Genomic DNA, 26,054 nt, shown 5'->3' with positions numbered 1-26,054 from the left:
CACGTCCTTCTGGCGAACACACGGAGATAACCAGTGCTGAAGATGCTCCCGCAGTTCTGACGGCAATAAACACTTGGTAGCACAGCTTTAACCGCCCGTGTCTTCATTGCAACCACTCCCCTCCCCCCGTCCTGTCCACACGTCCTTTTGGCGAACACACGGAGATAACCAGTGCTGAAGATGCTCCCGCAGTTCTGACGGCAATAAACACTTGGTAGCACAGCTTTAACCACCCGTGTCTTCATTGCAACCACTCCCCTCCTACCGTCCTGTTCTCACGTCCTTCTGGCGAACACACGGAGATAACCAGTGCTGAAGATGCTCCCGCAGTTCTGACGGCAATAAACACTTGGTAGCACAGCTTTAACCGCCCGTGTCTTCATTGCAACCACTCCCCTCCCCCCGTCCTGTCCACACGTCCTTTTGGCGAACACACGGAGATAACCAGTGCTGAAGATGCTCCCGCAGTTCTGACGGCAATAAACACTTGGTAGCACAGCTTTAACCACCCGTGTCTTCATTGCAACCACTCCCCCGTCCTGTCCTCACTTCCTTCTGGCGAACACACGGAGATAACCAGTTCTGAAGATGCTCCCGCAGTTCTGACGGCAATAAACACTTGGTAGCACAGCTTTAACCGCCCGTGTCTTCATTGCAACCACTCCCCTCCTACCGTCCTGTCCTCACGTCCTTTTGGCGAACACACGGAGATAACCAGTGCTGAAGATGCTCCCGCAGTTCTGACGGCAATAAACACTTGGTAGCACAGCTTTAACCACCCGTGTCTTCATTGCAACCACTCCCCTCCTACCGTCCTGTCCCCACGTCCTTTTGGCGAACACACGGAGCTAACCAGTGCTGAAGATGCTCCCGCAGTTCTGACGGCAATAAACACTTGGTAGCACAGCTTTAACCGCCCGTGTCTTCATTGCAACCACTCCCCTCCTACCGTCCTGTCCTCACGTCCTTCTGGCGAACACACGGAGATAACCAGTGCTGAAGATGCTCCCGCAGTTCTGACGGCAATAAACACTTGGTAGCACAGCTTTAACCGCCCGTGTCTTCATTGCAACCACTCCCCTCCCCCCGTCCTGTCCACACGTCCTTTTGGCGAACACACGGAGATAACCAGTGCTGAAGATGCTCCCGCAGTTCTGACGGCAATAAACACTTGGTAGCACAGCTTTAACCACCCGTGTCTTCATTGCAACCACTCCCCTCCTACCGTCCTGTCCTCACGTCCTTTTGGCGAACACACGGAGCTAACCAGTGCTGAAGATGCTCCCGCAGTTCTGACGGCAATATACACATGGTAGCACTACACATCCTTTTAGCGAGTATACTGCATAACATGTTTTTTGTTTGTATGAAATATAAAAAAAAAATTAATTGGTTTTAAAAGGAACGATAAATTGTTCCAGTGGAATTTATTTTTTTTATTAAAAACTAAATTTTTTGTATAATACACATCACTTCTATTTTTTTTTCAAAAGGAAATAAGTAAAACCATTACAGATTCAGTAAGTTTTATTTTGGAATGCACCAATAATTAATTAAACACATTTTTAACGAATTCTGAATTTGTTCCCTTTGGAGTTATTTGAATTGTTTCAAGCCTCCATGTCGGATACTGTATCAACAACATTTCTTCTGTATTTCATAACCTGAGATTGAAGCTCCGGTTAAAAATTTTAAGTTTTTAGTAAGATAAATTTTTTATGTATTTTTAACGTTTATTCTTTTGAAAGTTTATTTCTATGATTATCAACGTCACATCTATTACAAAAAAAAATATGTTACCACCACATTACCACTCTTATTGTCAAAATGTCAATTACTATAATATATATAATTTTCTTTATCTTAAAATTTAACTTCATATCCATCACAATTTTCATTAAATCTACCTTACCAACTTTCAATATGATACTTACACGAAAAGAAAGAAAAAAAATACTCGGAGGGAATTTTCTCCTTTTCCTGCAAGGACTGGAATGAAAGTCTCGGGGAAGACGACCAGAGGCTTTGAGCCAGCAGAGAAGCTGGGGGAAAGGAGGTGTATGTAATGTTTCTGGAACGCCTGTGACACCCTTCCTGCCCCCGAGATGAGAAATTCCTGGCCGAGATCTGACCCGACCCAGGGGCGGCGCAGGCAGGCAACCTAGCGGACACTAATGTTTGTGCTGGTCCCAACACTTTCCAAATCCACTCTGAACGCCAGTGATAAAAACTACCGTGAATCAGTGTAATTATAGGCCTGCTGATTGGCGGTGGTATTTAACATTTTAATATTTAAGAAGGATTTTTTCCCCTTTCAGTCAAGATTTTTAAATATATAATAAAAGTCGAAAGAAGTGTAAAACTTGCAAAGTGTATTTTGAATTTTGTGCATTTTTATTTTATTTATTTATTTCCTTTTTTCACGTCACGAAATAACACTAAGTTTTTTCCCTTCGGGGAATTTAACATTATAAAGCAAGTTTGTATGTGAGTGCTTCTATTATATTTATGCTAAGTGCGGTATTTGAAATAGTTTAACAGTATTTGAAATATAAAAATTATAAAAAAAAATTAACAAATTACAAAAATAAACAAAAAATACCTTTTCATATGTTTAAAATATTTTAAAGATCAAATAATTTTTAATAAAGATTAAGTGTTGCATTATATCAACAATAGGTAAAATAACAATTACGATGAAAAATACATATGTTACCGGAGGGAAAATAATGTAAGCGATTCTTTCAATACTCTATACATTTTATATAGTTAAAAAAATCAACTGTCATAAATGTGTATTGAATGATGATGTTGATGAATTGAATGATGATGTTGACGAATTGAATGATGATGTATAGATGAATTAATCGATGTATTAAAAGTATTGTAATTAATTTCAACGTAATTTACAGTAGGAAAAGAGACTTCTGCCGTATTTACGAACTCTGAATCAAACTCCTTGGCCTGGTTCTGGTGCAGACAGCCGTAGCGATTCCACGAATATCAAGTTTTAATATTTCAAATCCGACGTTTCATTTCCCGGCTCTCGGGTCTTCGTAGCGCCTGCCAAACGCAAGCTCCTCTACCTGCATTACAGAACATGATGGAGTATTGCCTACCCTTTCAGGCGGTCTCAGTGTTTCCGCTCCTAAAAGAGACCCTGATCCATCTTGCTCTGAAAAGATGTCTCGTTTCCGTGTAACACGATCATATGGAAGAAATTAAATTCAAAGGAAACATGAAATGTAACAGAATTTTCTCATTGACACATTCATGTTTTAAAATAAATAGATAAATGTTTTTTGAATTCTATCTTTTCCGTAGAGAAGGGCTTTGAACGCCAACTAGTGCTTTGGAGCTTTCATCAGAGTTGTCCCCTTTTATCCTCTCCGGAGCAAAAGGAGACAAATCCCACACCCGGCCCGGGTTTGTCTCTATTTTGCACTACATTGCTGATGTCAAAAATTATTTAAGCCGTACAAAAATTCTGACTTAAAACCATCATATCAAAGTGTAGGCAAAATTCACAAAAAACATACACCATTTATAATTGCTACTTAAAAACTTTACTTTCAACAAAGGCAAAGTATTTTTTTTGAAGCAACAGTCCATAAAAGATTAATGACTTTTTGCACTTTATTTTTAGACCGATTTCTTATCTTTTTTATAAACTCTAAAATCATTAGAAAAATTTATTTTAAAATGCAGAAATAACAGATTGTGAGACAGGTTTTCTAAATAATTAAGAAACCACAGGTTTGTGAGAAGCCTCACCCACAGCTACTTCTGTTAGTGCCAGTGATAATGCAAGGGTTTCGAATACACATTTTCTCGTTGCAATTTTCGAAGTTATACTTCTTGAAGCGAGTTATGGGAAAAAATAATTGAGAGTGAATTTTTACGATGAGCGCGCACCAAGCAGCGAAATTTTTACAGTAGTATGCTAAAAGGGTACATACAAATAAAAATTATAATTGAGCTTTTAGATTCTATATTTGTATGTGTATATATATATTTAATGCTGGTCCATATAATTAAAAACATTTATTTATTTTTAATTTTATTAATAAAAAATGAGTTTATAAACATTTTCAAGTGTATTTATATATGTGAGGTTATTTTCCCGTGTGTATAATTTATTTGCAATTTTTTTTGCATTTTTATTTATTTTCCTTATTAATTAAAATTCATCCGGATTATTTTACTAGATCAAATAAATATTTTAATCACATGTTGATACATTGAATTATGAGTATTTTAAAAAAAATATTTATAATATAACTACAATACATTTATTAGTTGCGTGCACACTTAAAGCTAGTGTGTTACCACGCCAAGTAAGTATAACTTCTGGACGCACCCGCTGACCCCCCCCCCCCCGGCTGCTACACGGGGATGCCGGCGGGGATTATGCAGATGCGCCGTCTGCCAGAGCACCTCCCCCCACACCCCCTCCCCCCGCGAGGATTACACGCGACACTCTCCCCACAGGCTGGCTGGGAGCAGCTCTGCCTGCACCGAGAGAAAGTTTTGTTTGCCTCAACGAAACATTTGTTTGTATACGACGAAATAAACATATTTTGTTAATTCAAGCAGGAAAGATCCTGTTGATCCAACAAAATGATTTTGTCAACTCAAATGTTTATTTGGTTAGGTGTAACAAGACATTGTTTTGTTACTCACCGAGTTTTGGTTAAGCTAACAAAATATTTGTTCCACCAAGTAAATATTTGTTTCGCCATATATAAACAAATATTTGTCGTATTCAAACAAACCTTTTTCTCTGCCTATCCTCGCTGCTGGCCTGCCACAGTAAATACCTGCTCGAATCCCGATACCGGACACTGTAGATAAGAAAAGTCACACTCTCTATCACACTAATTAATACCCCCTCTTTCAATAAAAATTTTCAAATAAATATCTTCGAAATTAAAAACTCAGTGACGAAGAAAGACGGATATTTTTCTCCCCCAAACTGTTTCGTAGGCGATGTTGTGGATAATGTTTCAACAAATGTGAGTAAAACAAGATGTCTTCCACAAATAACTTTATCCAAGCGGAGCTAGCTTTCACGCGGTTTAGTGACTCACTCGTTCAGAGTGTTTATTACTACGTGTGTTCTTCTCCAAACAGTGGTGTTTAAGATATCTTCAACGTACATGTTCACTCAGTAGGATAGTAAATGTTGACTTTTTTTTATCAAATGGGAGGTTTAAAGAACAAATGAGCTTGAAAATTTAAGAATGACCGTCAAATCCATTCTGATCCAAGTGCTCTCACATGCTCTTTACGGAGAGGACCACTTTCTTTCCTTTATTTTCTTTCTTTTGTTTTACTCCGCGGTCTAGGTGCCTTTACGATCCACGGAAGAGGTTGAAATGGAGGTCGCGTGGATCTTCTAAGACCTCGCAGAGGGATTGTGCGCTCGAAGGCTGAAAGCTCGAAGTCTTCTTCAAATTGAGTCTAACGGCGACACCTGGCCAGCGCGTGAGAGATAGGAGCGAGACACAGTGAATGTCTTCACGAAGTGAAATTATTCCGGGCCATCTCATGAAACTGGCCTAACTTCCTGCTCCACCCGGCAACTCCTGCGCAGGATGCCCCACGGAGCCATGAAGGGAAAACACGAGTTAAGGCCGTCTTGGTCAACTGGACTCCGTCCTGGCCCGGAAATAGCGATCCCGTTGCTCCATTGTTTACCGAAATCACTCCTTTGAAAATTTTGGTTGGTTTACTCCCCAAATAACATTATTTGCGCTGATGCAGTTCTCCTTTGCCGGCGCTAATATCCTCTCTGTAGGAAAAAACTCAATAAATAAAAATAATGCATGCCCACCATTTCGTCATTCTGGAAACATCGAGTGCCGTCTTCGTGATGAAGACAGTTGCGAAGACAGAACTCAAGCCTGGTTATTAGAAACTATAGTTTTGGCTCTAATTATAAAAAAACCTCAGAAGTTACTGTAAAATACAAATGAAATAGATTAGTTTTTAACTACTGCTCATACATTTCACGCATTTCCTCTTTTTACCTGCCGTATTTGATATCCAAACATATATTTGCTCAATTATAAGTAATACAGCGTAAATATTTTTCATCACATTTGCAAATTCGACGAACTATCTTTTACTACGTATAGCCTGTGCTCTGAACATAAATGATTTCTTTATATTTCTTTATGGCTGGAGTCCATGGCTAGCTTCCCTCCAGCAACCCATACAACGCGGCGCAGTGTTGCGGCTGGCATATAACCAGTGTTCTTCGTAGATTTAAGGTGAACATTTCTAACAGCGTGCCAGAGCTGGAGTTGTGGGTTCTAATCCCACTTCTTGCGTGTTTTTTTTTTAAATCAGATTACTTTTTAACTATAAATACCAAACTGTTAAAATTTCCTCAAGGCAGTAAAAAACTTGAATAAAAAATACCGAAACTGCTCCACTAAGAGCCATTTTAGAGACATTTTAAGAACCGTTTACAATGAAACGGAAACGTAAGAAAGGAAATGGACTCGGACCCGTAAGATTTGTACGTTTCATCAACCGTCTGTCGGCTCCACAGTTGCCGGAAACGTAACAAATGGCAACACATGGGATTGAACTTCACCGTTACGATAAATTAATTTAATTGAAAATAAAATAAAAATAGATCTGAGGACAAAACACGGCCAGCATTTACATACATGATAACAATAAACCACAAAGTAATTACAGAACAATATATATATATATATTCTCTTGTACTTGAGACGATTCTTAACGCATTTAAAACGTTAACAAACATGTCTACCACCGCGGCCGAATACTCGGCTTCTATTGGCCGCACGGAGTAACGTAACCGTATTTGTACGGGTCCGTGATCAGTCTCCGTTTACGTGTCATTGTGGAACAGGCCTACGAGTCTGTGATATTATCTTTGAAAGATTTGTGCAATGGGAGTCATTTGTGGTTTTTTTTTCGTTCTCTTCTGTTTTTTTTTGGAAAACTATTGTGTTTGTTTCGTCTTTTTGTTTAGCTGTGTTTTTGACTCGTTTCAACTATTGTGCTGAATTTTTTTGGGTTCAATATTTATGTGCTGTCATCATTTGTGGTTTTTTTCGTTCTGTTAGTCCATTTTCTTTGTTTGTCTTTGTTTGTTGACCATATTCCTGTTATGGAATATTATGTGGTGTTTATATCCTGTTGACAACAGCAATTTTTTGCTTAGTTTGTGTTTTTGTCTTTTGTGTTTTTTGTAGTTTTCTTCTACAGACATACATGTGCTTTAGCAATGGCGTATGTCCAAAAGCTTACATCAAGTCAGAGTCTGTGATAATTTTGACAGTGTTTTAGTCGGAGTGAGCGCCTCTCAGCGCGGATAGAAAAGTTCTGCCGTGTGGTTTTCAGAGAGATGAAAAGTTGAATACTCTGCGTGGACTTGGAGGGAAAGTACCAGTAGCGACGCGCGCGGGGAAAAGAGGCCTAGCACTTAAGGAGGCGAGGAGTCTCCCAGTGGACCACGCGGAGACACACTCCATCTCGACTGCCGCTGGCGGAGTCCATCCACTTGCCACCGGACACCTGGCCACTCGGCCACCCGGGAGCTGCTGATGGCTGCATCGCCCACCTTGCATCCCCTGGAGGAGCACCCACTCCCACCACGTACCCCCGGCTGCATCAAGTTATTACCCTGGTGTTCCGTTCAGCAGTAGAACATCGCTACTTGCTGCAGCACGATCCCAGAGGAACACGCCTACTCCAAACTGCCTCTCGGAGCAAGGTCACACGCCACAGCGAAACTAGTCCAAGGAGCCAGGAAACTAAGTTACTTTTCAACTATTATTTTGTGTTTTTGTACGAAAATTTTGACGTGATAACGTCTTATACATCGATGAACGCCGGCTGCACGCACGAAAAATTGTCACGTTCCGCCTGAGCCGAGCGTGCAAGAACCGGCCAACCACCGTGCGAGGAAAATCTTCTATAATATCAAACAGGTTAAGGCGGGATTTTTTTAACTAATTGTTCGTGATTATATTTAAGCAAATAATTTAAAATTAAATTTGGAAAAAAACTGTAAATAATGTTTGAAAATTAAAAAAAGTATGCAATTTTTAACATCAATGTTTTCTTATGACGTTATCACGTAAAATTATCGTCCGTAAACCAACTTTACAGACAACCTCCTTTTTTTTTAAATAAATTATATTTAATTGATTATAAAACCTGTTTTCCACTAAACAAGTTCTTATTTAATGTTTTATAATGAACTTGACAAATTTTTATGTCACTAACTGAAAGCATGAAATCACGTGGTACAAAGTTTTGGATTAACATTTCGTATTGTGTAGCCTTCGTTTTGAAATTATTTATGTGTGGTGTATCATTAATTTAATAAATAAAACTTACGGTTTCACCAAACCCTGAAAAACTCAGATTCCTTTTGTTTATGGGAAAACGTAATTTTTATTGATTTAATAAATGATACACTAAAAATTAATAGTTTCAAGACGAAGGCTATAAACGACTGGTTAATATAAAATTATATGTTCTTACGACATTATTTTATGCTTTCAGTACATACTAGAAATGTCATAAGAATTTGCCATTAGGTTTATAAAAACCCTTAAATAACGATTTCCTTCGTAGTAAAAAAAACTTTAATAAACAATTAACTTTAGTAAGATTATTAATTTAATTTAAATAATGTGCAATAACAAGGAATAATAGAAGAAAAATAATATAATAAACTACCCTCTTAATTAAACAAGTTTAGGTAGCCATATTTGATAACTATGACTTGATTAAGAAAGTCGCATAATCAAGGGAATCGATTGTTTGGAGCTTGAATCGATCGCAACGTTTATTTCGATGTTTTGGTGTTTATTTTGACGGCTATCATTATCACACAATCGCGACTTCCCAAGGTCAGTTGGTTTCCCGGGCAGTGTTGCCAGATGTACAGTTTATGTGGTATTTGTACCGTAATTCAGTGGATGCACCACCGTACCATCGCGAGTTGGATGGTACGCGGAAAATACTGACTTCATACATGAGTAGATACCGGAAAAATTCGCGGATTCAATGACCTCTAGGATAGCCTCCACTATTCTCTGCATTTTTCAAGCAGACAAGCCTCCACTATCCTCTGAATTTTTCAAGCAGACACGCGTGTTAATTGGGTGCTAACTTGTGAGGCGTCTCCACTCGTAGCTTGTGATTCAATGCTTCTTTGGTCGATGGTCTCTCATTGGCCCAGAGAACTCCAGTTAAACTGCGAGCCAATAGCAGGACCAGCAGAATTGTACACGTGTTTGAATTTCATCTTGTCACGAAATGAATTCGCGAATTTTTCCGGACTCTATACATGAGTTTATCCGTCAGTTTAGCCCCCCCCCCCCCCCTTCCACACACGAGCCAACAGGCTGGAGTCATGAGGTGCCTCGCGGGATGACGTCACAGGTCACGTGACAGTGATCGCAGCGCGGCCGACAAGCAGCTGTGGGGTCGGAGCGCGGCGACAGGTCCTCAGCTTCCACCGCGCCGTGGTTACAGTCATGCACGAGTTACAGCAGCAATGCATCAGCAAACACACCATTATATTACTAGAAATTATAAAAAAGTCGGGTTACGGACGATAATTTTACGTGATAACGTCATAAGAAAACATTGATGAAAAATTGCATACTTTTTGAATTTTAAAATATTACTTACAGTTTTTTTTTGGAAATTTAATTTAAATAATTTGTTTAAATATAATCACGAACAATTAGTTAAAATGCTCGCCTTAACCTGTTTGATATTATAGAAGATTTTTCTCGCACGGTGGTTTGGCCGGTTCTTGCACGATCGGCTCAGGCGGAACGTGACAATGAGTCATGCTTTTTTTCGAGCGTGCAGCCGGCGTTCATCGATTTATAAGACGTTATCGCGTCAACAATAAATTGTGTGGTAGAAGTGAAACTTCGCAGAGGGAGAAGAAACTTTTGGGGTGCTCTGGTATTTAAAACACTCGTACTCGTGCGTTGAAAACAGACCTTTATTAACTAGTGACTGTCCACGCTTTCAGTGGAATCCCAGAATGGATTAATGAGGTTATGGCACCTGAAATATGATACATAACCCTATTAGAAAAAGTCTATACAAATTGTCACAATTCCAATGCTAACACCGGAACCAACATCAGAGTCGAGGGTAGAGTTGCGTATTACGAGATGAGAAAGAATGCAAAATTATAAGAAAGTACCTAACATTTAATAAAATTTACAAAAGTATAAGAAAGTGTTTCAAAGTTTACAAAAGTATTGGAAAGTATAACCTGCTGTAAATCTAAAACCTCCGAGCAATATTCGTTACATAAGTTATCTCCGTTACCTATTAACTTCCGTTATTTTGTGATTCTGATATTACTCTACCAGCTGTAAAAAAAAAATGTTTCTCTTGAAAAAACTCACCTATGTATACCATTATGAAAATAACATATAATACTTGCCACAAAGCCTTGAAAAAAGGTTTTAGCAGAGCATCGAGACACGATTATTTTATGGATTCATTTCACTCAAGGCTCAAGTCTCACCTTTCCTATACTTGATTATTAAGAGCAGGCATTTTTCGCGAATAAATCTGAACACCTATTAAACTGCAACTAGGTATACCCTCAGCAGCGGTTTCTTCCTTGTGATTGGCGGCCGTCTACTGGCTGAGCCACTCAGGACGCATTTGCTTCCGCAATGAATTACTGTGATTGGTGTTTTTAACAATCGTCATGTACCTGAAAGAAACTCACCCAATAACGAAACACATGCGATGCTACAGTGTTTTAACTTTCAGTTAGTCTCGGAATCTTTTCGCGAAATATGCATGGCCCTATTGATAGAGACCTGCAAAATTCGCGGTTTCGATGGCCTTCAGGATAGATTGCACTTACACCTGTACACTCGGGCAAATAACGCAAGTTCATTGGCTGCCGACTTGTAAGTCGTCTCAGCTGGTTTGTCTGTGATTCGATCCTTCTTTGGTTGAGGGTTTATAACTGGTTGACATTCGTCTAGATGAACAGTAAGCCAATAGCAAAATTATCTAAGAGGTATATGTGTTTGAATTCTAGCCTATCACCTAATGAATCCGCGAATTTTGCAGGTCTCTACCTATTGATTATGTCTGTCTAGAGTCGACAACAAGGCCACATCACGCGTGATTGGCTAACCGCGTCTCCTTGCTTACAACTGGTTCACGGCCAAGAGCTCTGCAGTCCTACCAACGTGAAGCAGATGTGCTCCATCAAGTCGACTGGGTCCACCCACTGAACCCGGCCGTGTAACCCTGGCTCCGACAACACGGGTACCGTGTGATACATGACGTCACGGCTGAATGTACACTCGAGCAGCAACTCTGCGTAGTCCGATGTGAAACATGTGCACACGGTGTACGTGTGAAGTGTACACAGCTTTAGGCTCAGATTCGCGGCACTCGGGTGCGGCTCGATTAGAGCTTAGAGGCTTAGAAGGAACACCAACTGTCACGATGACTGCGACAAGCGGCCATTTCAGTTCATCATCAAGCGCTTTCAGTTGCCATGTTAGATCTTAGATGCTTGGGATACATGTCCAAAAACCTCTTTCTGCTTGTTTCTCGGTATTCTTGAGTTTATGAAACGTATGAAGTTAATCTATAATCAAACGATAAAATAAGTGTTATTTGATTAATAACGATAAGAATTTCCTCTAAAATTAAATTATTTTCATCAGTTTCTAGAATGTTACAGAGTCATTCAATTAATACATCGCAGTGTATTCAGGATATTCGAGCACGGTTATTTTTATTAGGTATTATTTAACGACTATTACTGCAAATCTATCGTGACAGATCTGGTGTATTTGTTGCCTGGTTGCCAATTCGTTCACCAAATAACCACTAAACATTATATCATGCTGTGAAAAGCCTAGCAAAGAATCGTAAGTATTACCACAATCGTGATCTTCTCACAACTATTATAAAAACTTAGTAAATATCTCAAGATAAAATTTGGAACAGAGCATAACATGCAAGAGCTCCATCATGATTAATTTACAGGATAGATTTGAAGACAGTAGTGACAGTTAAATGGAATAATGAACCGGTGAGTGAACCTAGTTACAGGGAAATACATACAAATATAAGGTGGGGGCTACACTGTGGCGTTCGTGTTTACTGTCCAGAAACGCAGAAACGCTTAGGGCGGCAACCGCTGTGCGCATAGCATGTATCCTCGCCTCTAAGTGTAAACCAAAGATCCGGAGAGCACGTTTCACGTTTGCAACGCTACTCTATTGGACTGTCGATGACAACACATCATTTTATAGTGGAGTAATTAAGATAAATGTTTCATACCACCTAAAATTTTCGTACCGAACCTTACTTAGTTAAAAAGGGGGTTGTCTGTAAAGTCGGTTTACCAACGATAATTTTACGCGATAACGTCATAAGAAAACATTGATGAAAAATTGCATACTTTTTTAATTTTCAAATATCATTTACAGTCTTTGCAAAATTTAATTTAAATAAATTTGTTTAAATATAATCACGAACAATTAGTTAAAAAGCCCGCATTAACCTGTTTGAGTTTATAGCAGATTTTCTCGCACGGTGGTTGGCCGGTTCTTGCACGCTCGGCTCAGGCGGAACGTGATAATGAGTCTTTTTTTTTCGTGCGTGCAGCCGGCGTTCATTGATTTATAAGACGTTATCACGTCAAAAAAGTCCACACAGGCGACATGGTTTAAGGAGGATGTGGCAAGAGCACCGCGGAACCACGCCGCTAGGAGCGCTAGTGCCGCGCGGGAGACGCCTGCTAAGGGTGACAAAGTAGGGGAGGGAGCATCCCCCACCCCCGCGCAGCCTCCACCCCCCCCCCCCCCACTCCGCGCGGGCCACCTTGCCGCTCGCGAGCAGTCGCGCCCGCGAGTGCGTGGGTGTAGCGTCTCTAAGAGCGGACCGTGTATCCCTCCGCGGAGTCAGCGGGGCAGGACGGCAGCCGTGTGGCCTGGCTCAGGCTCGTACACGCATCACCTGCCGTCAGGGACCTTGGCATCGCCACTGTACACGCGTCGCTCTTGAATCACAAGCGCAGGTCCGTCAGTCGAAGACGAGATCGTTTAGAGAGAGAGAGAGAGAGAGAGAGAGAGAGGTGTTCCGCTCCACAGACGCGAAAACAGCCGGCGCTGCCCGCTGATTGGCAGAGCGAAGCGCGTCACGACGGAGGGACAGGAAATGACTATCGGCGAGGGGGAAGGGTAGTCGAGGGGAGGGAGGGGGAAGCAGTGGTGGTAGACATGACCCGCTGGTTCCCGGAGGTGGTTTAGGTCGCGTGTCGGAAGGCGGGAGACCCTCCTAGGGGCGTCATGAGCCCGGCAGCGCGCGACTGCGCGACGGAGACCAGACTGTCGCGTGGTCCGAGGGTCACTCCGAGCTTGTGAAGTCGCGGAGGAGCGTCCACCAGCGGCGATGGCCAACGCGACCGAAGACGCCTCGCTGGCGACCCAGAGGTTCCTGGACGGCTCGCTCGAGGAAGACGCCTACTACGCCGTCAACGGGTCCAACTGCACCAACGACTACTGCGTCTCCGACGAGGACTACATCGTGATGATCGAGGAGCACATCTTCCCGACGCGCTACGAGTGGGCGCTGGTGGCCATGCACTGCCTGGTGTTCGCGGTGGGGCTGGTGGGCAACGCGCTGGTGACCGCCGCCGTGTACCGCAACCACGCCATGCGCACCGTCACCAACTACTTCATCGTGAACCTCGCCGTCGCCGACTTCATGGTCATCCTGTTCTGCCTGCCGCCGTCCGTGGTGTGGGACGTGACGGAGACCTGGTTCATGGGCACGGCGCTCTGCAAGGTGGTGCTCTACTTCCAGGTGCGTGCCTCTGCTTCCAGGTGCGTGCCTCTGCTCGGTCCTAGCTTGTTGGTAGCTCTGCAGGGTCGTGCTCTACTTCCAGGTGCGTGCCTCTGCTTCCAGGTGCGTGCCTCTACTTCCAGGTGCGTGCCTCTGCTCGGTCCTAGCTTGTTGGTAGCTCTGCAGGGTCGTGCTCTACTTCCAGGTGCGTGCCTCTGCTTCCAGGTGCGTGCCTCTACTTCCAGGTGCGTGCCTCTGCTCGGTCCTAGCTTGTTGGTAGCTCTGCAGGGTCGTGCTCTACTTCCAGGTGCGTGCCTCTGCTTCCAGGTGCGTGCCTCTACTTCCAGGTGCGTGCCTCTGCTCGGTCCTAGCTTGTTGGTAGCTCTGCAGGGTCGTGCTCTACTTCCAGGTGCGTGCCTCTGCTTCCAGGTGCGTGCCTCTGCTCGGTCCTAGCTTGTTGGTAGCTCTGCAGGGTCGTGCTCTACTTCCAGGTGCGTGCCTCTGCTTCCAGGTGCGTGCCTCTACTTCCAGGTGCGTGCCTCTGCTCGGTCCTAGCTTGTTGGTAGCTCTGCAGGGTCGTGCTCTACTTCCAGGTGCGTGCCTCTGCTCGGTGCTAGTTTGTTGTCGCTCTGCCAGGTGCGTGCCTCTACTCCCGGTGCTAGCTTGTCTGTCGCTCTGCAGGGTCGTGGTCTACTACTTCCAGGTGCGTGCCTCTGCTCCCGGTGCTGGCTTGTTGGTCGCTCTACAGGATAGTGGTCTACTACTTCCAGGTGCGTGCCTCTACTCGCGACAGGGACCTCGTCGGTCGTCGTAGTGACAATTGTCTGCAGCCTGTCCCAGCTATCGTCTATTGCATTTGGTTTATATTCCAGCCATGGTCTATTGCATGGATGTAGATCCTTGAAGGAGGTGTGTGTGTGTGTGTTTGCCCTGTGGAATTACAATGCTCCTCCTTGTGCAGACAAAGGAAACTGTTAAACGGAGATTAAAAACGTAATGATAACGCCAGAACGACGTTCAAATGAAAATATTTTGGAATACTATTAATTTTTCCGTTTATTGCATGCACATAGGCTCAGACTACCATATGATTCGAAAAACTTTGTTTTATGTTTTTGAAAATTATTTTTCTTACTGTCTCTGATTGGTGAAAGAAACTCGCCCCGCACATAATTCAGCCAATGAGGAAACGCATACCGCAGTGCAGGACGTCCGCGGATAATTCCAGACATAATAGTAAATAATTGCTACAGTAGATAGCAGACTTTCTTTGCAGAATATTTTGTCTCTACAACAGACCAAGGGTGCAAATCTGAAGGATTCCCAAGAGAATCTGTGTCCCAAGGGTTTTTTACGTTGGAAAAGTAACAAAGTGTTTAGAATCATATGGAGCCATCAAATTTTCTCGTGATAATTTACAGTTCCTAACAAGTTGTTTTAGCTCAAGAAATTTTGACTGCTTACTGGAATTCAAAACACGGTTTTATATTGGCAACTTTTCTTCGCTTATTGGATACGATCAGTATAAGCTCTTCCCGTACTTGAACGGGCCAATACGAACGCCGTATTACTGAACGAAACCACGTTCGTATAGTAAGCGTACAATGATTTGAGAAATTACGTTTCGTAAAATACAGTTGTATCTCGTTGTATCGAGGAAACATTACAGCACTTGCTTAGCGTAATCTTTGGAAACTTCGTAAAAACGAAATAAAGATTATTAATTCCGAGATTTCGACTAAGATTATTCGAAATGAGGTTCAAATGTCTTACCACTGCGCAAAAATGTTATTAATTTCTGTAATCTAGCAAATTACCTACTGACGCGTGGAATGAAAGACTTTCACAAATGTGTTACATATATTTCTGTTGATGTGAGGAAAATGTTTGAGACGGCAAAGAAGACAACGCAAAATTTTTAAGTTCGTATTTTTATTTTATTTTAAAGTTAAAACGTTCTAAACGGGAACATTTAATTAATGGCAATATTTTGTTCTTATAATATAAAAATGACATAAAGTAACATTTTTCTTGTACATTTGCATGAATAAATTACTTTCATGCAGCTAAGAGTAAACTAATGTGCTTAATCTTGTTACACAAAATTGAAATATTTTTATTACTGACACTTCCTTTCATAAATATCAATAAAAGGATTATCATTTGGTGCGATACAAATATTCGTGAAATATAATCGCAGTGTAGCACAATTTCACTCTCGTTATCGGGAATAATATTCCGCGAATATATTTTCCTATCACAAAATCATTTTCCACGTTCACTGTAAATAATATAAATCTTTAAAACAAAAAACCCACATAAATAACAATACGTTTTGAAGTTAATGTAGCTTTTATTTCACTGTAAGCGAACCTCGAAACACAGAAAGGGCCAAATGTGCTAAATCTCTTCCTGCGCAGTACTTAATCTCCAATATTCACTAAAAACGAAGAAGAAATCGCCGAAACATCAGTGGAAGTAATAATCTATCGGAATGTTGCCCCGCAGTGTTTATTTAATATATTAGTTTCCCGACATACATTAAAATGTATCTTAAGTGTTGTGTATGCTTGCAAACAGGATAATGATTATCAGCTATAGCGCTGAGCGAACATAAGTGTGTGCATTAAAAGTTTTCCACTTCTAACATTACCACTTGCAAGGGCCCACGATTTGTTACAAAATAAAACTACATATGGTTTTATTAGAAGTAAATTGTGTAAACTTTGTCAGTGCTTATTTAGATAAAACAAAAAATGCTATAAATGGCTAACAGCCATTTTGTATTGCTATAAATTTATAAAACTTTATTCAAAAACTAACTATAAACATTTTGGGGGTGATAATTCGTAGAAAGTGAATTACAGTTTATATAAGCCACTTACAAACTCGCTCGCTTCCCAAAGGTAATATTCACCAGGAAAAATATTTGAAATTTTTTTTTGAGTTATTAAATATCGAAAACTATTTGAAATCAAACTTCTACTCCAAAAATAGTGTTTTTTTTCGCTCCGGATTCTTCACATTCTATCAACCAAAGTTTAAATAATACCCCTCCCATTCATTAACATACCGGTGGTAGTTCACCTCTTATCGCATAAAAAAACATTTTGTCATTAAATATTATGGATATTTGAAGCTGTTTTTATTCATGTTTCGTGACCTATTGCACAAAAACACTCCTCTTGTTGCAAATACCTAGAAGCTTCGACTTCTTCTGCGAGCTAACAGCGCAAGGTCGCACCGCCTGGGAGTAGGCAATACCAGGTCCTCGTAAGTAGTGGACATTTGCTCTCTCTCTCTCTCTCTCTCTCTCTCTCTCTCTTTCTCTCTCTCTCGCCAGTACACGACCTCTGCCATTAGCGCTGTCTTGTCACGGGGTGCTCAGTTGCCAGGTGTACGCCTTGGAGCTCAACAGTAGTTTCTTTACACATAACTAGATACTGTCTGTGCCTGATGACAGGAAGATAGGACAGTTCCCGAAACGTCACAACTGTTTTGTCACAGGAAACCTACTGTTTTTGTCGGTGATGTCCATAATATCTGCTTATCTTCATCGTTGCTGCGTTGTTCAGATTTTGCTGTCGGTCGGCATTTACTGTCTCCTCGTTGATAGCCCACTGTTATAGTCTGTTCTGTTATAATTTCTTTCATGACTGAATTCCTCCCACGGAATTCTTGTGCTGTCTGATATTTAGGTCTGAATGTGTTATCTGTGCTGTCGTCATTGTGTGGTCCATAATACCTGAATAGGTCCATCGTTGGGTTTATCTGGTTGACATAAACTGATTTAGACTTGTTTTCCGTGGGTTTATGTTTTCATTTTTGATTTATTATTTTGCATTTATGAATTATTTTTCCCCATGACAAACACTGCAAAACTGCAACAGGCGTACGTCCAAGAAATTGCATTAAATAAAGAAAATTTCCACATTGCATGAATCATTTAAATATCGTAACGTAAGTGCATCCAGATGGTTTTTATGTTAAAAGATGTGACATGTTATTCGGGCTGAGATGCAGGGCGCGAGTTGACACAGAGCCGCCACCTGATTGGCCGTGCCGCCGCCCAACTGGTTCGACCTTGAGGCCGGCAGGTTGTCTCGAGACGAGCTCCCGTCAAACACTCCCTCCCCCCTCCAGGAGAGCACACTCGCCTCTGGACCAGGCGGAGATGTGGTCCAGAGCTCAGGGCCAGCCTCCGTCAAGTCGAGACGCACAGCTCACAAGCAACCACGCTGCTGACAGCTGCTCAGCACATCAGACCCGTGTCTGCTTACAGAGAGCTTCTGAGAACACGCAGAATGATGTCTCCTGGTAGAGGTTCCTGAAAGCACATTCCTCTGTTATCTTCGCTTCTCCTCACCTACAGTGTTACGGTTATCGCCCAGACCTCATAGTCGCCCTATGCACGACGAGAAGACTGAGCCTTGCGCTCAGAGGCGACACCGCGCTGGAAGCACCAGCGAGTCCCGCCTTATTGACACAAACACACGTCTGACCGGGCGGGCTCCTTAATGACGGCTGTTAATCAAAATACAAAAAAAAAATATATATATTGTAATTTTTGAGGCAACAACTAGGTATTTTTTATACGTTTTAAAATTCCCCATCCCGCACCGACCTATTAGAAACTGTGGGGACAAATTTTTTGTTGCGTAATACTGAATAACCATTCTCTTTACAGCTATTCAAAATAAAATAAAACAACCAATTTTCTTGTAACAAAAAAAAATCGGTACACGACTTAACCGAGAAATTTTTTTTAATGTGTTAACTTCGACAATTTACACTTCAAAAAAGCACTGACAATTTCTCACATAAATTTTCTGCAAAATGCTAGAGATAATGATGAGTATAAATCGTACAAATAATTTTGTTCCCGAAAAGTATAGCATATTTGATATTATTTTTAATCGTCAATGAGATGTGAGTGTTAGCCATGACATTATGTAACGAAGAAATTATGATAAATATGTAAACTAGCGGAAGCCTATTGAATGCTTTCAAATATATTAACCGTCTGTTTTTAAATGTCTTGAAAAATTATTATTCTGAAAACTGGCGTTCACACTTGTAAAAATGCAGTAACTGCAGGTCACTGAACGAGGAAGCGAGCTTGTCCATTTCACAGCCGCGTGTAGCAAGGCTTCAGAGACCCCCACCCACCTGGGACAAACAGGGACGGCACCTGAGCGCGTCACTGCGAGGGGAAGGTGTGTGTCTAAATGACAGCGCCAAGAGCTCCGCGGCAGCCACACACCGGGTCCCCTTGCCACGTCCTCCGCCCCCAGCCAGGACGGGGGACGCACCACAACGCCGAATTACACTAACGCCGAAAAATGTCATCGCAGGACTGCCACAAACGTTAGGTTAGGTTAGACTAGGTTAGGTTAGGCTAGGTTAGGTTGGACTAGTTTAGGTTAGACTAGGTTAGGCTAGGTGAGGTTAGGCTAGGCTAGGATAGGATAGGTTAAAGTAGGTTAGGTTATATTACGCTAGGTTAGGTTAGGTTAGGTAAGGTTAGGTTTGATTGTGGTATTTCGGCGTTAGGGTACATTTAAGAAACACAAATTCATTCAGTTGTTATTTCGGCGTTGTGGTACACAGCAGTTTTCTAGCTGTCGGCGTTGTGGTCAATTTTGACATTCGGCGTTATGGTGTTTCGGCGTTGTGGTAACGACCCGGGTGGGCTCTGTCACCTCGTGCGCACCAGTGCGCGTGACGCAGTTCCGTAACCACGGCAGAGCGCATCGGTGCCAAGCAGCCGGAGGCGGCGGCGAAAGCCCAAATCTGTTGCTTTACTAATATTCTAAAATCTGTGAAGGAACACATAGAAAAAGGTTTGTTTGAATCAAACAAATATTTGTTCAAATATGGCGAAACAAGCTTTTATTTGCCACAACAAAATATTTTGTTGCCCTAACCAAATTTGTTCAGTAACAAAATTGATTTGTTACAACTAACCAAATGTACAATTGAGTTGATAAAATCATTCGGTTGGATCAACAAAATCTCTCGTTCTAGAAAATATTTGCTTGAATCGACAAAATATATTTATTTCGCCATATACAAACAAATATTTTGTTGAGGCAAACAAACCTTTATTTCAGTGAAGTTATTAAACTATACAATTGTCAAAAGTCAAATTCATAAAAATGTAACATCTTTATAGGTGCTAGTAATTTCCGTTAAATTATTTCCAAACCACCTGTGTGGTAAAACGTCGCCTGTGTTTCATTAATGGTTCAGATCCTTTCGAATGCCTAGCAACTGTCGGCTCAACCCTCTCAGCCACTCAGCGCTCCTGCATGGCGCGGCCAAATAAGGCAATGCTACTCTTGCAGTCCACCGCCAATCAAAAATAAGAAGCCATACTCATTGCTAGAGACCGGAAAAATTCGCGGTTTCATTTCGCGATAGGCTAGAATCCAAGTGCGTGTAACTTATCGTCGCTTCAATGATTGGAACACAGTTTGCCTGGAGGACTGTGAGCCAATGAACGACCCTCAACGTAAGAAGTATCTAATCACAAACATCCCAGTTAGCAGGTGTCACGAGTCAGTAGCCAATGAGCTGGTGTGATTTTTCCGCGCATATAGAGGATCGTAGAGTTTAGACTAGAGGTCATAGAAACTGCGAATTTTTCCAGTCCCTACTCATTGCGGTGTAGCGAAGGTTCAGATAATATTTTTAGCGGAAAATACCTGTAGTTTAGTAATTGTTCAGGTTAATGTTCAGGAACCCAGCAGAGACCACGTGGTGTAGGACCTGGGGGGGCGAGGGCCGTGTTAGTCTCCGGGCAGTGTCCCCTCTCGGTCAGGATCGGCTTAGCGCGTGTCAGGCTTAGCGAGACCCGCCGTCTCTCCGCGGGGCATCTGCCGAGAGTCTCCGGCACTCTGCGGCACTCTGCGGCACTCTGCGGCACTCTGCGGCACTCTGCGGCACTCTGCGGCACTCTGCGGCACTCTGCGGCACTCTGCAGCACTCTGCTGTAGCCGAGCTGAGCTGTGCTGCCGACACTCCAGGCTGACTCACGCGGGACCCTGTGGTCCCGGCGCGCAGGAGCCCGTGGAGCAGAGCGTATCATATCGTATCCTACCTTATCCTGTGGGCGTATCCTTCCTTATCCTGTGATCTATCCCACTGGTCGTATCCTTCCTTATCCTGTGGTCGTATCCTTCCTTATCCTGTGATCTATTCCACTGATCGTATCCTACCTTATCCTGTGGTCGTATCCTACCTTATCATGTGATCTATCCTACTGATTGTATCCTACATTACCCTGTGATCGTAGCCTACAGATCGTATCCTTCCTTATCCTGTGGTCGTATTTTTCCTTATCCTGTGATCGTATCCTACTGATCGTATCCTTCCTTATCCTGTGGTCGTATTCTTCCTTATCCTGTGATCGTATCCTTAGTTATCCTGTGATCGTATAGTACCTTATCCTGTGACATATCCTACCTTATCCCTTGATAGTATCCTACCTTATCCTGTGATCTATCCTACTGATCGTATCCTTCCTTATCCTGTGGTCGTATTCTTCCTTATCCTGTGATCGTATCCTTAGCTATCCTGTGATCGTATAGTACCTTATCCTGTGACATATCCTTCCTTATCCCTTGATAGTATCCTACCTTATCCTGTGATCTATCCTACTGATCGTATCCTTCCTTATCCTGTGGTTGTATTCTTCCTTATCCTGTGAATAAATCCTGCTGATCGTATCCTACCATGTCCTGTGATTGTTCTGTCCATCGCAGCCTACTGATTGTTTCCTACCATATCCTGCTGATCGTGTCCTTTATTAACCTGTGATCGTACCCTACCGATTGTCTCGTACTGATTGTATCGCTGAATGTTTATTTGCAACATGAGAACACACGAGGTTAGATATACTGAAAGACTTGCTCAATTTTTTGTACAACTTTTTAAAATCCCATAATACGGCCATTGCAACAAATGTGAATTATAAAAAAAGCATTACCTTGTAAGGTTTCCTTTCTGAGTACTGCTGTGTCCATCCAGACCAAGGGTGCCAACAAATGAGGCGAGAACTGTAGGGCCGCTGTCACATAACTACCGTACAGTTACCGTACACTTCCCACAGCCACTGAAGACGTGCCATTACTAGAGATCGGAAAAATTCGCGGTTTCAATGGCCTTCAGGATAGACTGCACATCCCCCTGTGCACTCGGGTAAATAACGCAAGTTCATTGGCTGCCGACTTGTAAGTCGTCTGGTTTGTCTGTGATTCGATCCTTCCTTGGTTGAGGGTTTATAACTGGTTGAGATTAGTCCATATGAACAGTAAGTCAATAGCAAAATCATCTAAAATATATATGTATTTGACTTATAGCCTATCGCCGAATGAATCCGCGAATTTTTCCGGTCTCTAGCCATTACTCAGTGACCGACCAGGATACTTGTTTTCTTCCAAAAGTACAACTTCGTCAACACGAGAAGTACGCTTCAAGCAACAATATCAAATTAAATATACCAATAAAATCAATCAAGTACACACTTATAAAATATACTCATGCGCCATTTCATACAGTTCCATTTAATTTGAGCTTAAAATTAGTGATAATACCTACACAAATAAGATACATTTTAGGTTTTAAGGAGATGTGTCACAATTAAATCTGCATTATATTTCTGAGAATTAGAATAATGTAAACGTGACAGAAATTAAAAAAAAAACATCGTAATACAGAAGTTATGACTGCATGTGATTAAAAAATTTTAATTTTCATGATTTATTTAAAATTAAAATAAAAATATACGCACTCATAAACGGATAACAACCACAATCTCTGCAATGGCACACAGCCTATAAAAAATATGACGGTTTTGTTTGACACAATAACGAATTCAATATTGGTTTGTACTTATTACTTCTTGAAGAAAAAGACGCAATATAGGTAATATATAAGGTGTTTTGCAAAACAATGTACCTACATCTAATGTGAAAATGACCGAGGTGCTGTGACGCCCGCCTTACCTTACACCATACCGTAATTCCCCGCAGTTACCGCACAGGTTGGCAACAATGACTCAGCCCGCAGGCCTGATTAGCGGCGGCGGGCGATAAGGACCCCAGCCAATCAGCGATCACGCCTGACGGGGCTCACCGATACCCAACACCCCCCCCTTCTCATTCTACTGTGGGATTACTGCAAACTCATATCCCCCCCTCCCTTTCTCCCCGACAAGACCTTGTGCATACACCGGATGAGCTGCGAGGTGTCTCTCGAATCCCACTGCTATTGGCCGGCAGATCTGGCCAACCACGGGGCGTGAACAGGGCCAGGTGATAACGTGCACACCCTCCCAGCAGTTCCCTTCACAGTCAGATGGGACGTCCTCGTAGCAACAAGAAACTACCCCGCTAGTCGTGAACTGGAGTCCGCCCACCATCGCGCCTGGCGGCTGCCGCGGCAAACACGAGTCCCGCCCCTAGCTGGGGAAGTCACCAGGATACCGAACAAGGCATTCTATAAAACTGAACTAAAACTTTCAAATAATAAATAATAACAACTAGAGACAGAAAAAATTCGCTGGTTCAATGACCTCCAGGATAGACTCCAATGTCCTCTACACACTCGGGCAAATGCCAACTGTTCATTGGCTGCTGACTTGTGAGACGTTTTGACTGGGTGGCCTGTGATTCGACACTTCTATGAGTGAGGGTCTCTAATTGGCCCTCAGTCCTCCAGATTAACATTGAACCAATGGCAGAAGCAGCACTTACGTATACTTATTTGAATTTTAGCATAACACGAAATGAACCCGCGAATTTTTCAGGTCTCTAATAATAACTAGGGACATGAATTTTTCGCGAAAAGATCTTGAGAATAGCTGGGAGTTAGAGCACTGTAGCATCGTCTGTGCGTCGTGATTGGTCGAGTATCTTTCATGCACATTTCTACCATCAGCCCACCAATCACAGTAGTTCAGTGCGGGAGCAAACGTGTCCTGAGTGGCTCGGTCGAATGACGCAACGGCTTCTCTCGCAGACGGCCGCCAATCACTAGGAAGAAACCGCTGGCGTGAGCATACCATATTACAGTTTAATGTGAATACAATTTTTTCTCTTGCAAAAATACACTACCTGCCCATAATTATGGGGTAGTAATTTATAAGACTTGGAAATTCCGCTTATTATTTAAGTTAAACTTACAATTCGGCAATCTTGTCGAAGATTTTTAAATTCTCTATAAATTATCAACAGGTTAAAGCATGTTCAGCTCAATCTTAAGTATTAACATTTTTTCTCATCAATAACCAACCAGAGGACTGTAAACGTGTTGACACACAGCGAGTTAAAAATAAAGAGGAAACGAAGCGAAACTGTTATCTGTACTCTGTGTAAACAATTGGCTTGAATGGCGAGGAAAAAAAAATGTCGCTCCTAACGCCAGATGCCATCAAAAGTGTTTGGCTACGCTATGAATGCAGTTTGTTTTGTTTGTATTTGCTATCGCTCGGAGCGATAAGCCGACTTCACAACACACGCCCCATTGTGTAGCTCGGCACTTGCTGAGTGCGACAAGAGACAGGCTCAAAGTAGCGCAGCAAACACTCAAACTCAACCTCTCTCTCGGCACGGAGTTGACCGTTTACTGCCATTTCAGCTCTGAGAATTGGAACGTCAGTAACGAAAACCATTCGCGAACTTAATAAATTCCATTTAACATAATCAAAAATAGTGTCCACTTCCAAAAAATTATAACTCCGAGATGCGATAGGAATTCTAAGAATTCTCAAAGAAGTATACAAAGTGACAGAAAATATAAAATACAAAATACCATAAAGTTAAGAGCTAGTGGGAGTTCCTCGTGACCTTGTACCAGCGAGGAAGACTGCAAGATCGACCTGGATGCTTTTAGTGAACACATCTTAGACCTTGTGAACGTAGAGCGACGAACTACAACCCTCACGTGATAAATATTTTAGTACATAGGTCACAATAATAGTTCAAGACCGCATCTTTATTGAAACGGAGCACAGTAGAGGCACTGTCGTTTCTGACTTAATATGAATCACTGATATCGATATGAATAAGTGAAATTATAGTATCTGACAGTTATTCAAACAGGTGGTTACTGGTTGGTAAATTATTGGGTTCCATTGTGTGCCTGAGGCAAAACACGTGTAACTGACTGGAAAATTAGAGAAATCTATATCTATACTAATATTATAGAGAGAGTGCGTTAGTTGGTTTTGTTAGAAGTAAACTCGAAAACCGATTACAATACTCATTTCAGTGTTATAAAAACTAAATTATTCCAGATTACCATATGCAATGTTTCAGTTTTTTAAATTATGCCTATGTGTTTCCGAAAGTTTATCAATATTTGTAACGTTTTGTATGTTTGTTCTGGCATCGTTTGAAAACTACTGAGCGAAATATAATGAATATTTTTTATAAATAATGCATTTGACTAACTTAAACCCTAGTCTATATGTAATTACAAAATTCTATTTCTAAGGGAGTGAAAGGGGGTGAATTTGGTTAAACACTAATAAAACTCATTTCCGTAGCTAATAAAGAATAAGTAAATATGTTTGATATGAATAATAAACATATCAATAATATTAATTAATTTTTAACATTTTATGAATTCATACTCCTAATGGGAGAAAAATGTATTTAGTTTATTTTTTAAAAAGAACAACTCAAATCTCACGACCTACTAGCGCGAAAGGCAAGCTACTAAGTATGAACAAAATACAAAGTTACATTCTGTTATTTTTTTTAATTCGACTGTTTGAAGTAAATAACGGGACTTATTTTATATATAAAATTTTATAATGATTCTCAAAGAACAATTTTTGCTTTAAAAAATGTGTCTCCACACGTGCGAAGCCGGTTATCACAGATAGCCCACTCATAAGACATATAAGACATTGATACTCGGTTACAGAAATAAACGGTCGGAATCCACATAGTCAAGCGAGAGTCAAATTTCACTGACTTGGAAGAGTTTAAACTATTTGTAATGCAGACTGTAATCGTTTTGCACGATAGGGTTTCTCAGCTGTTTTAAGCCAAAGTAATCGACTGAGTAACGAATTTTATTTTGTTTAAATTCCACCTGATAAAAATATTATCAGTTTTAATTTGATAACAGGAATTCATCAGTTAAAAGAAACTCTTAATACAGTTTCATGTCTGACATCGGAAAATAAAAAA

The 26,054-nt window shown here is 41.5% G+C and overlaps 1 protein-coding gene across 1 annotated transcript in view; it reads left to right on the top strand.

Moving 5' to 3' along the window:
- Nucleotides 1-12,904: 12,904 nt before the first annotated feature.
- Nucleotides 12,905-26,054, top strand: part of LOC134536274 (orexin receptor type 2-like) — a 201,560-nt gene continuing 188,410 nt past the window's right edge. The window contains exon 1 of the mRNA XM_063375997.1: nt 12,905-13,872. Coding sequence (XP_063232067.1) covers nt 13,459-13,872 — 414 coding nt within the window. The 5' untranslated portion in view covers nt 12,905-13,458. The remainder of the gene's footprint in view (nt 13,873-26,054) is intronic.

This window comes from Bacillus rossius, chromosome 10 (genome assembly GCF_032445375.1).
Source record: "Bacillus rossius redtenbacheri isolate Brsri chromosome 10, Brsri_v3, whole genome shotgun sequence".
Lineage (NCBI taxonomy): Eukaryota > Metazoa > Arthropoda > Insecta > Phasmatodea > Bacillidae > Bacillus > Bacillus rossius.
Note: the sequence above shows the minus strand (reverse complement) of the source record. Positions and strands in the feature narration are given on the sequence as shown.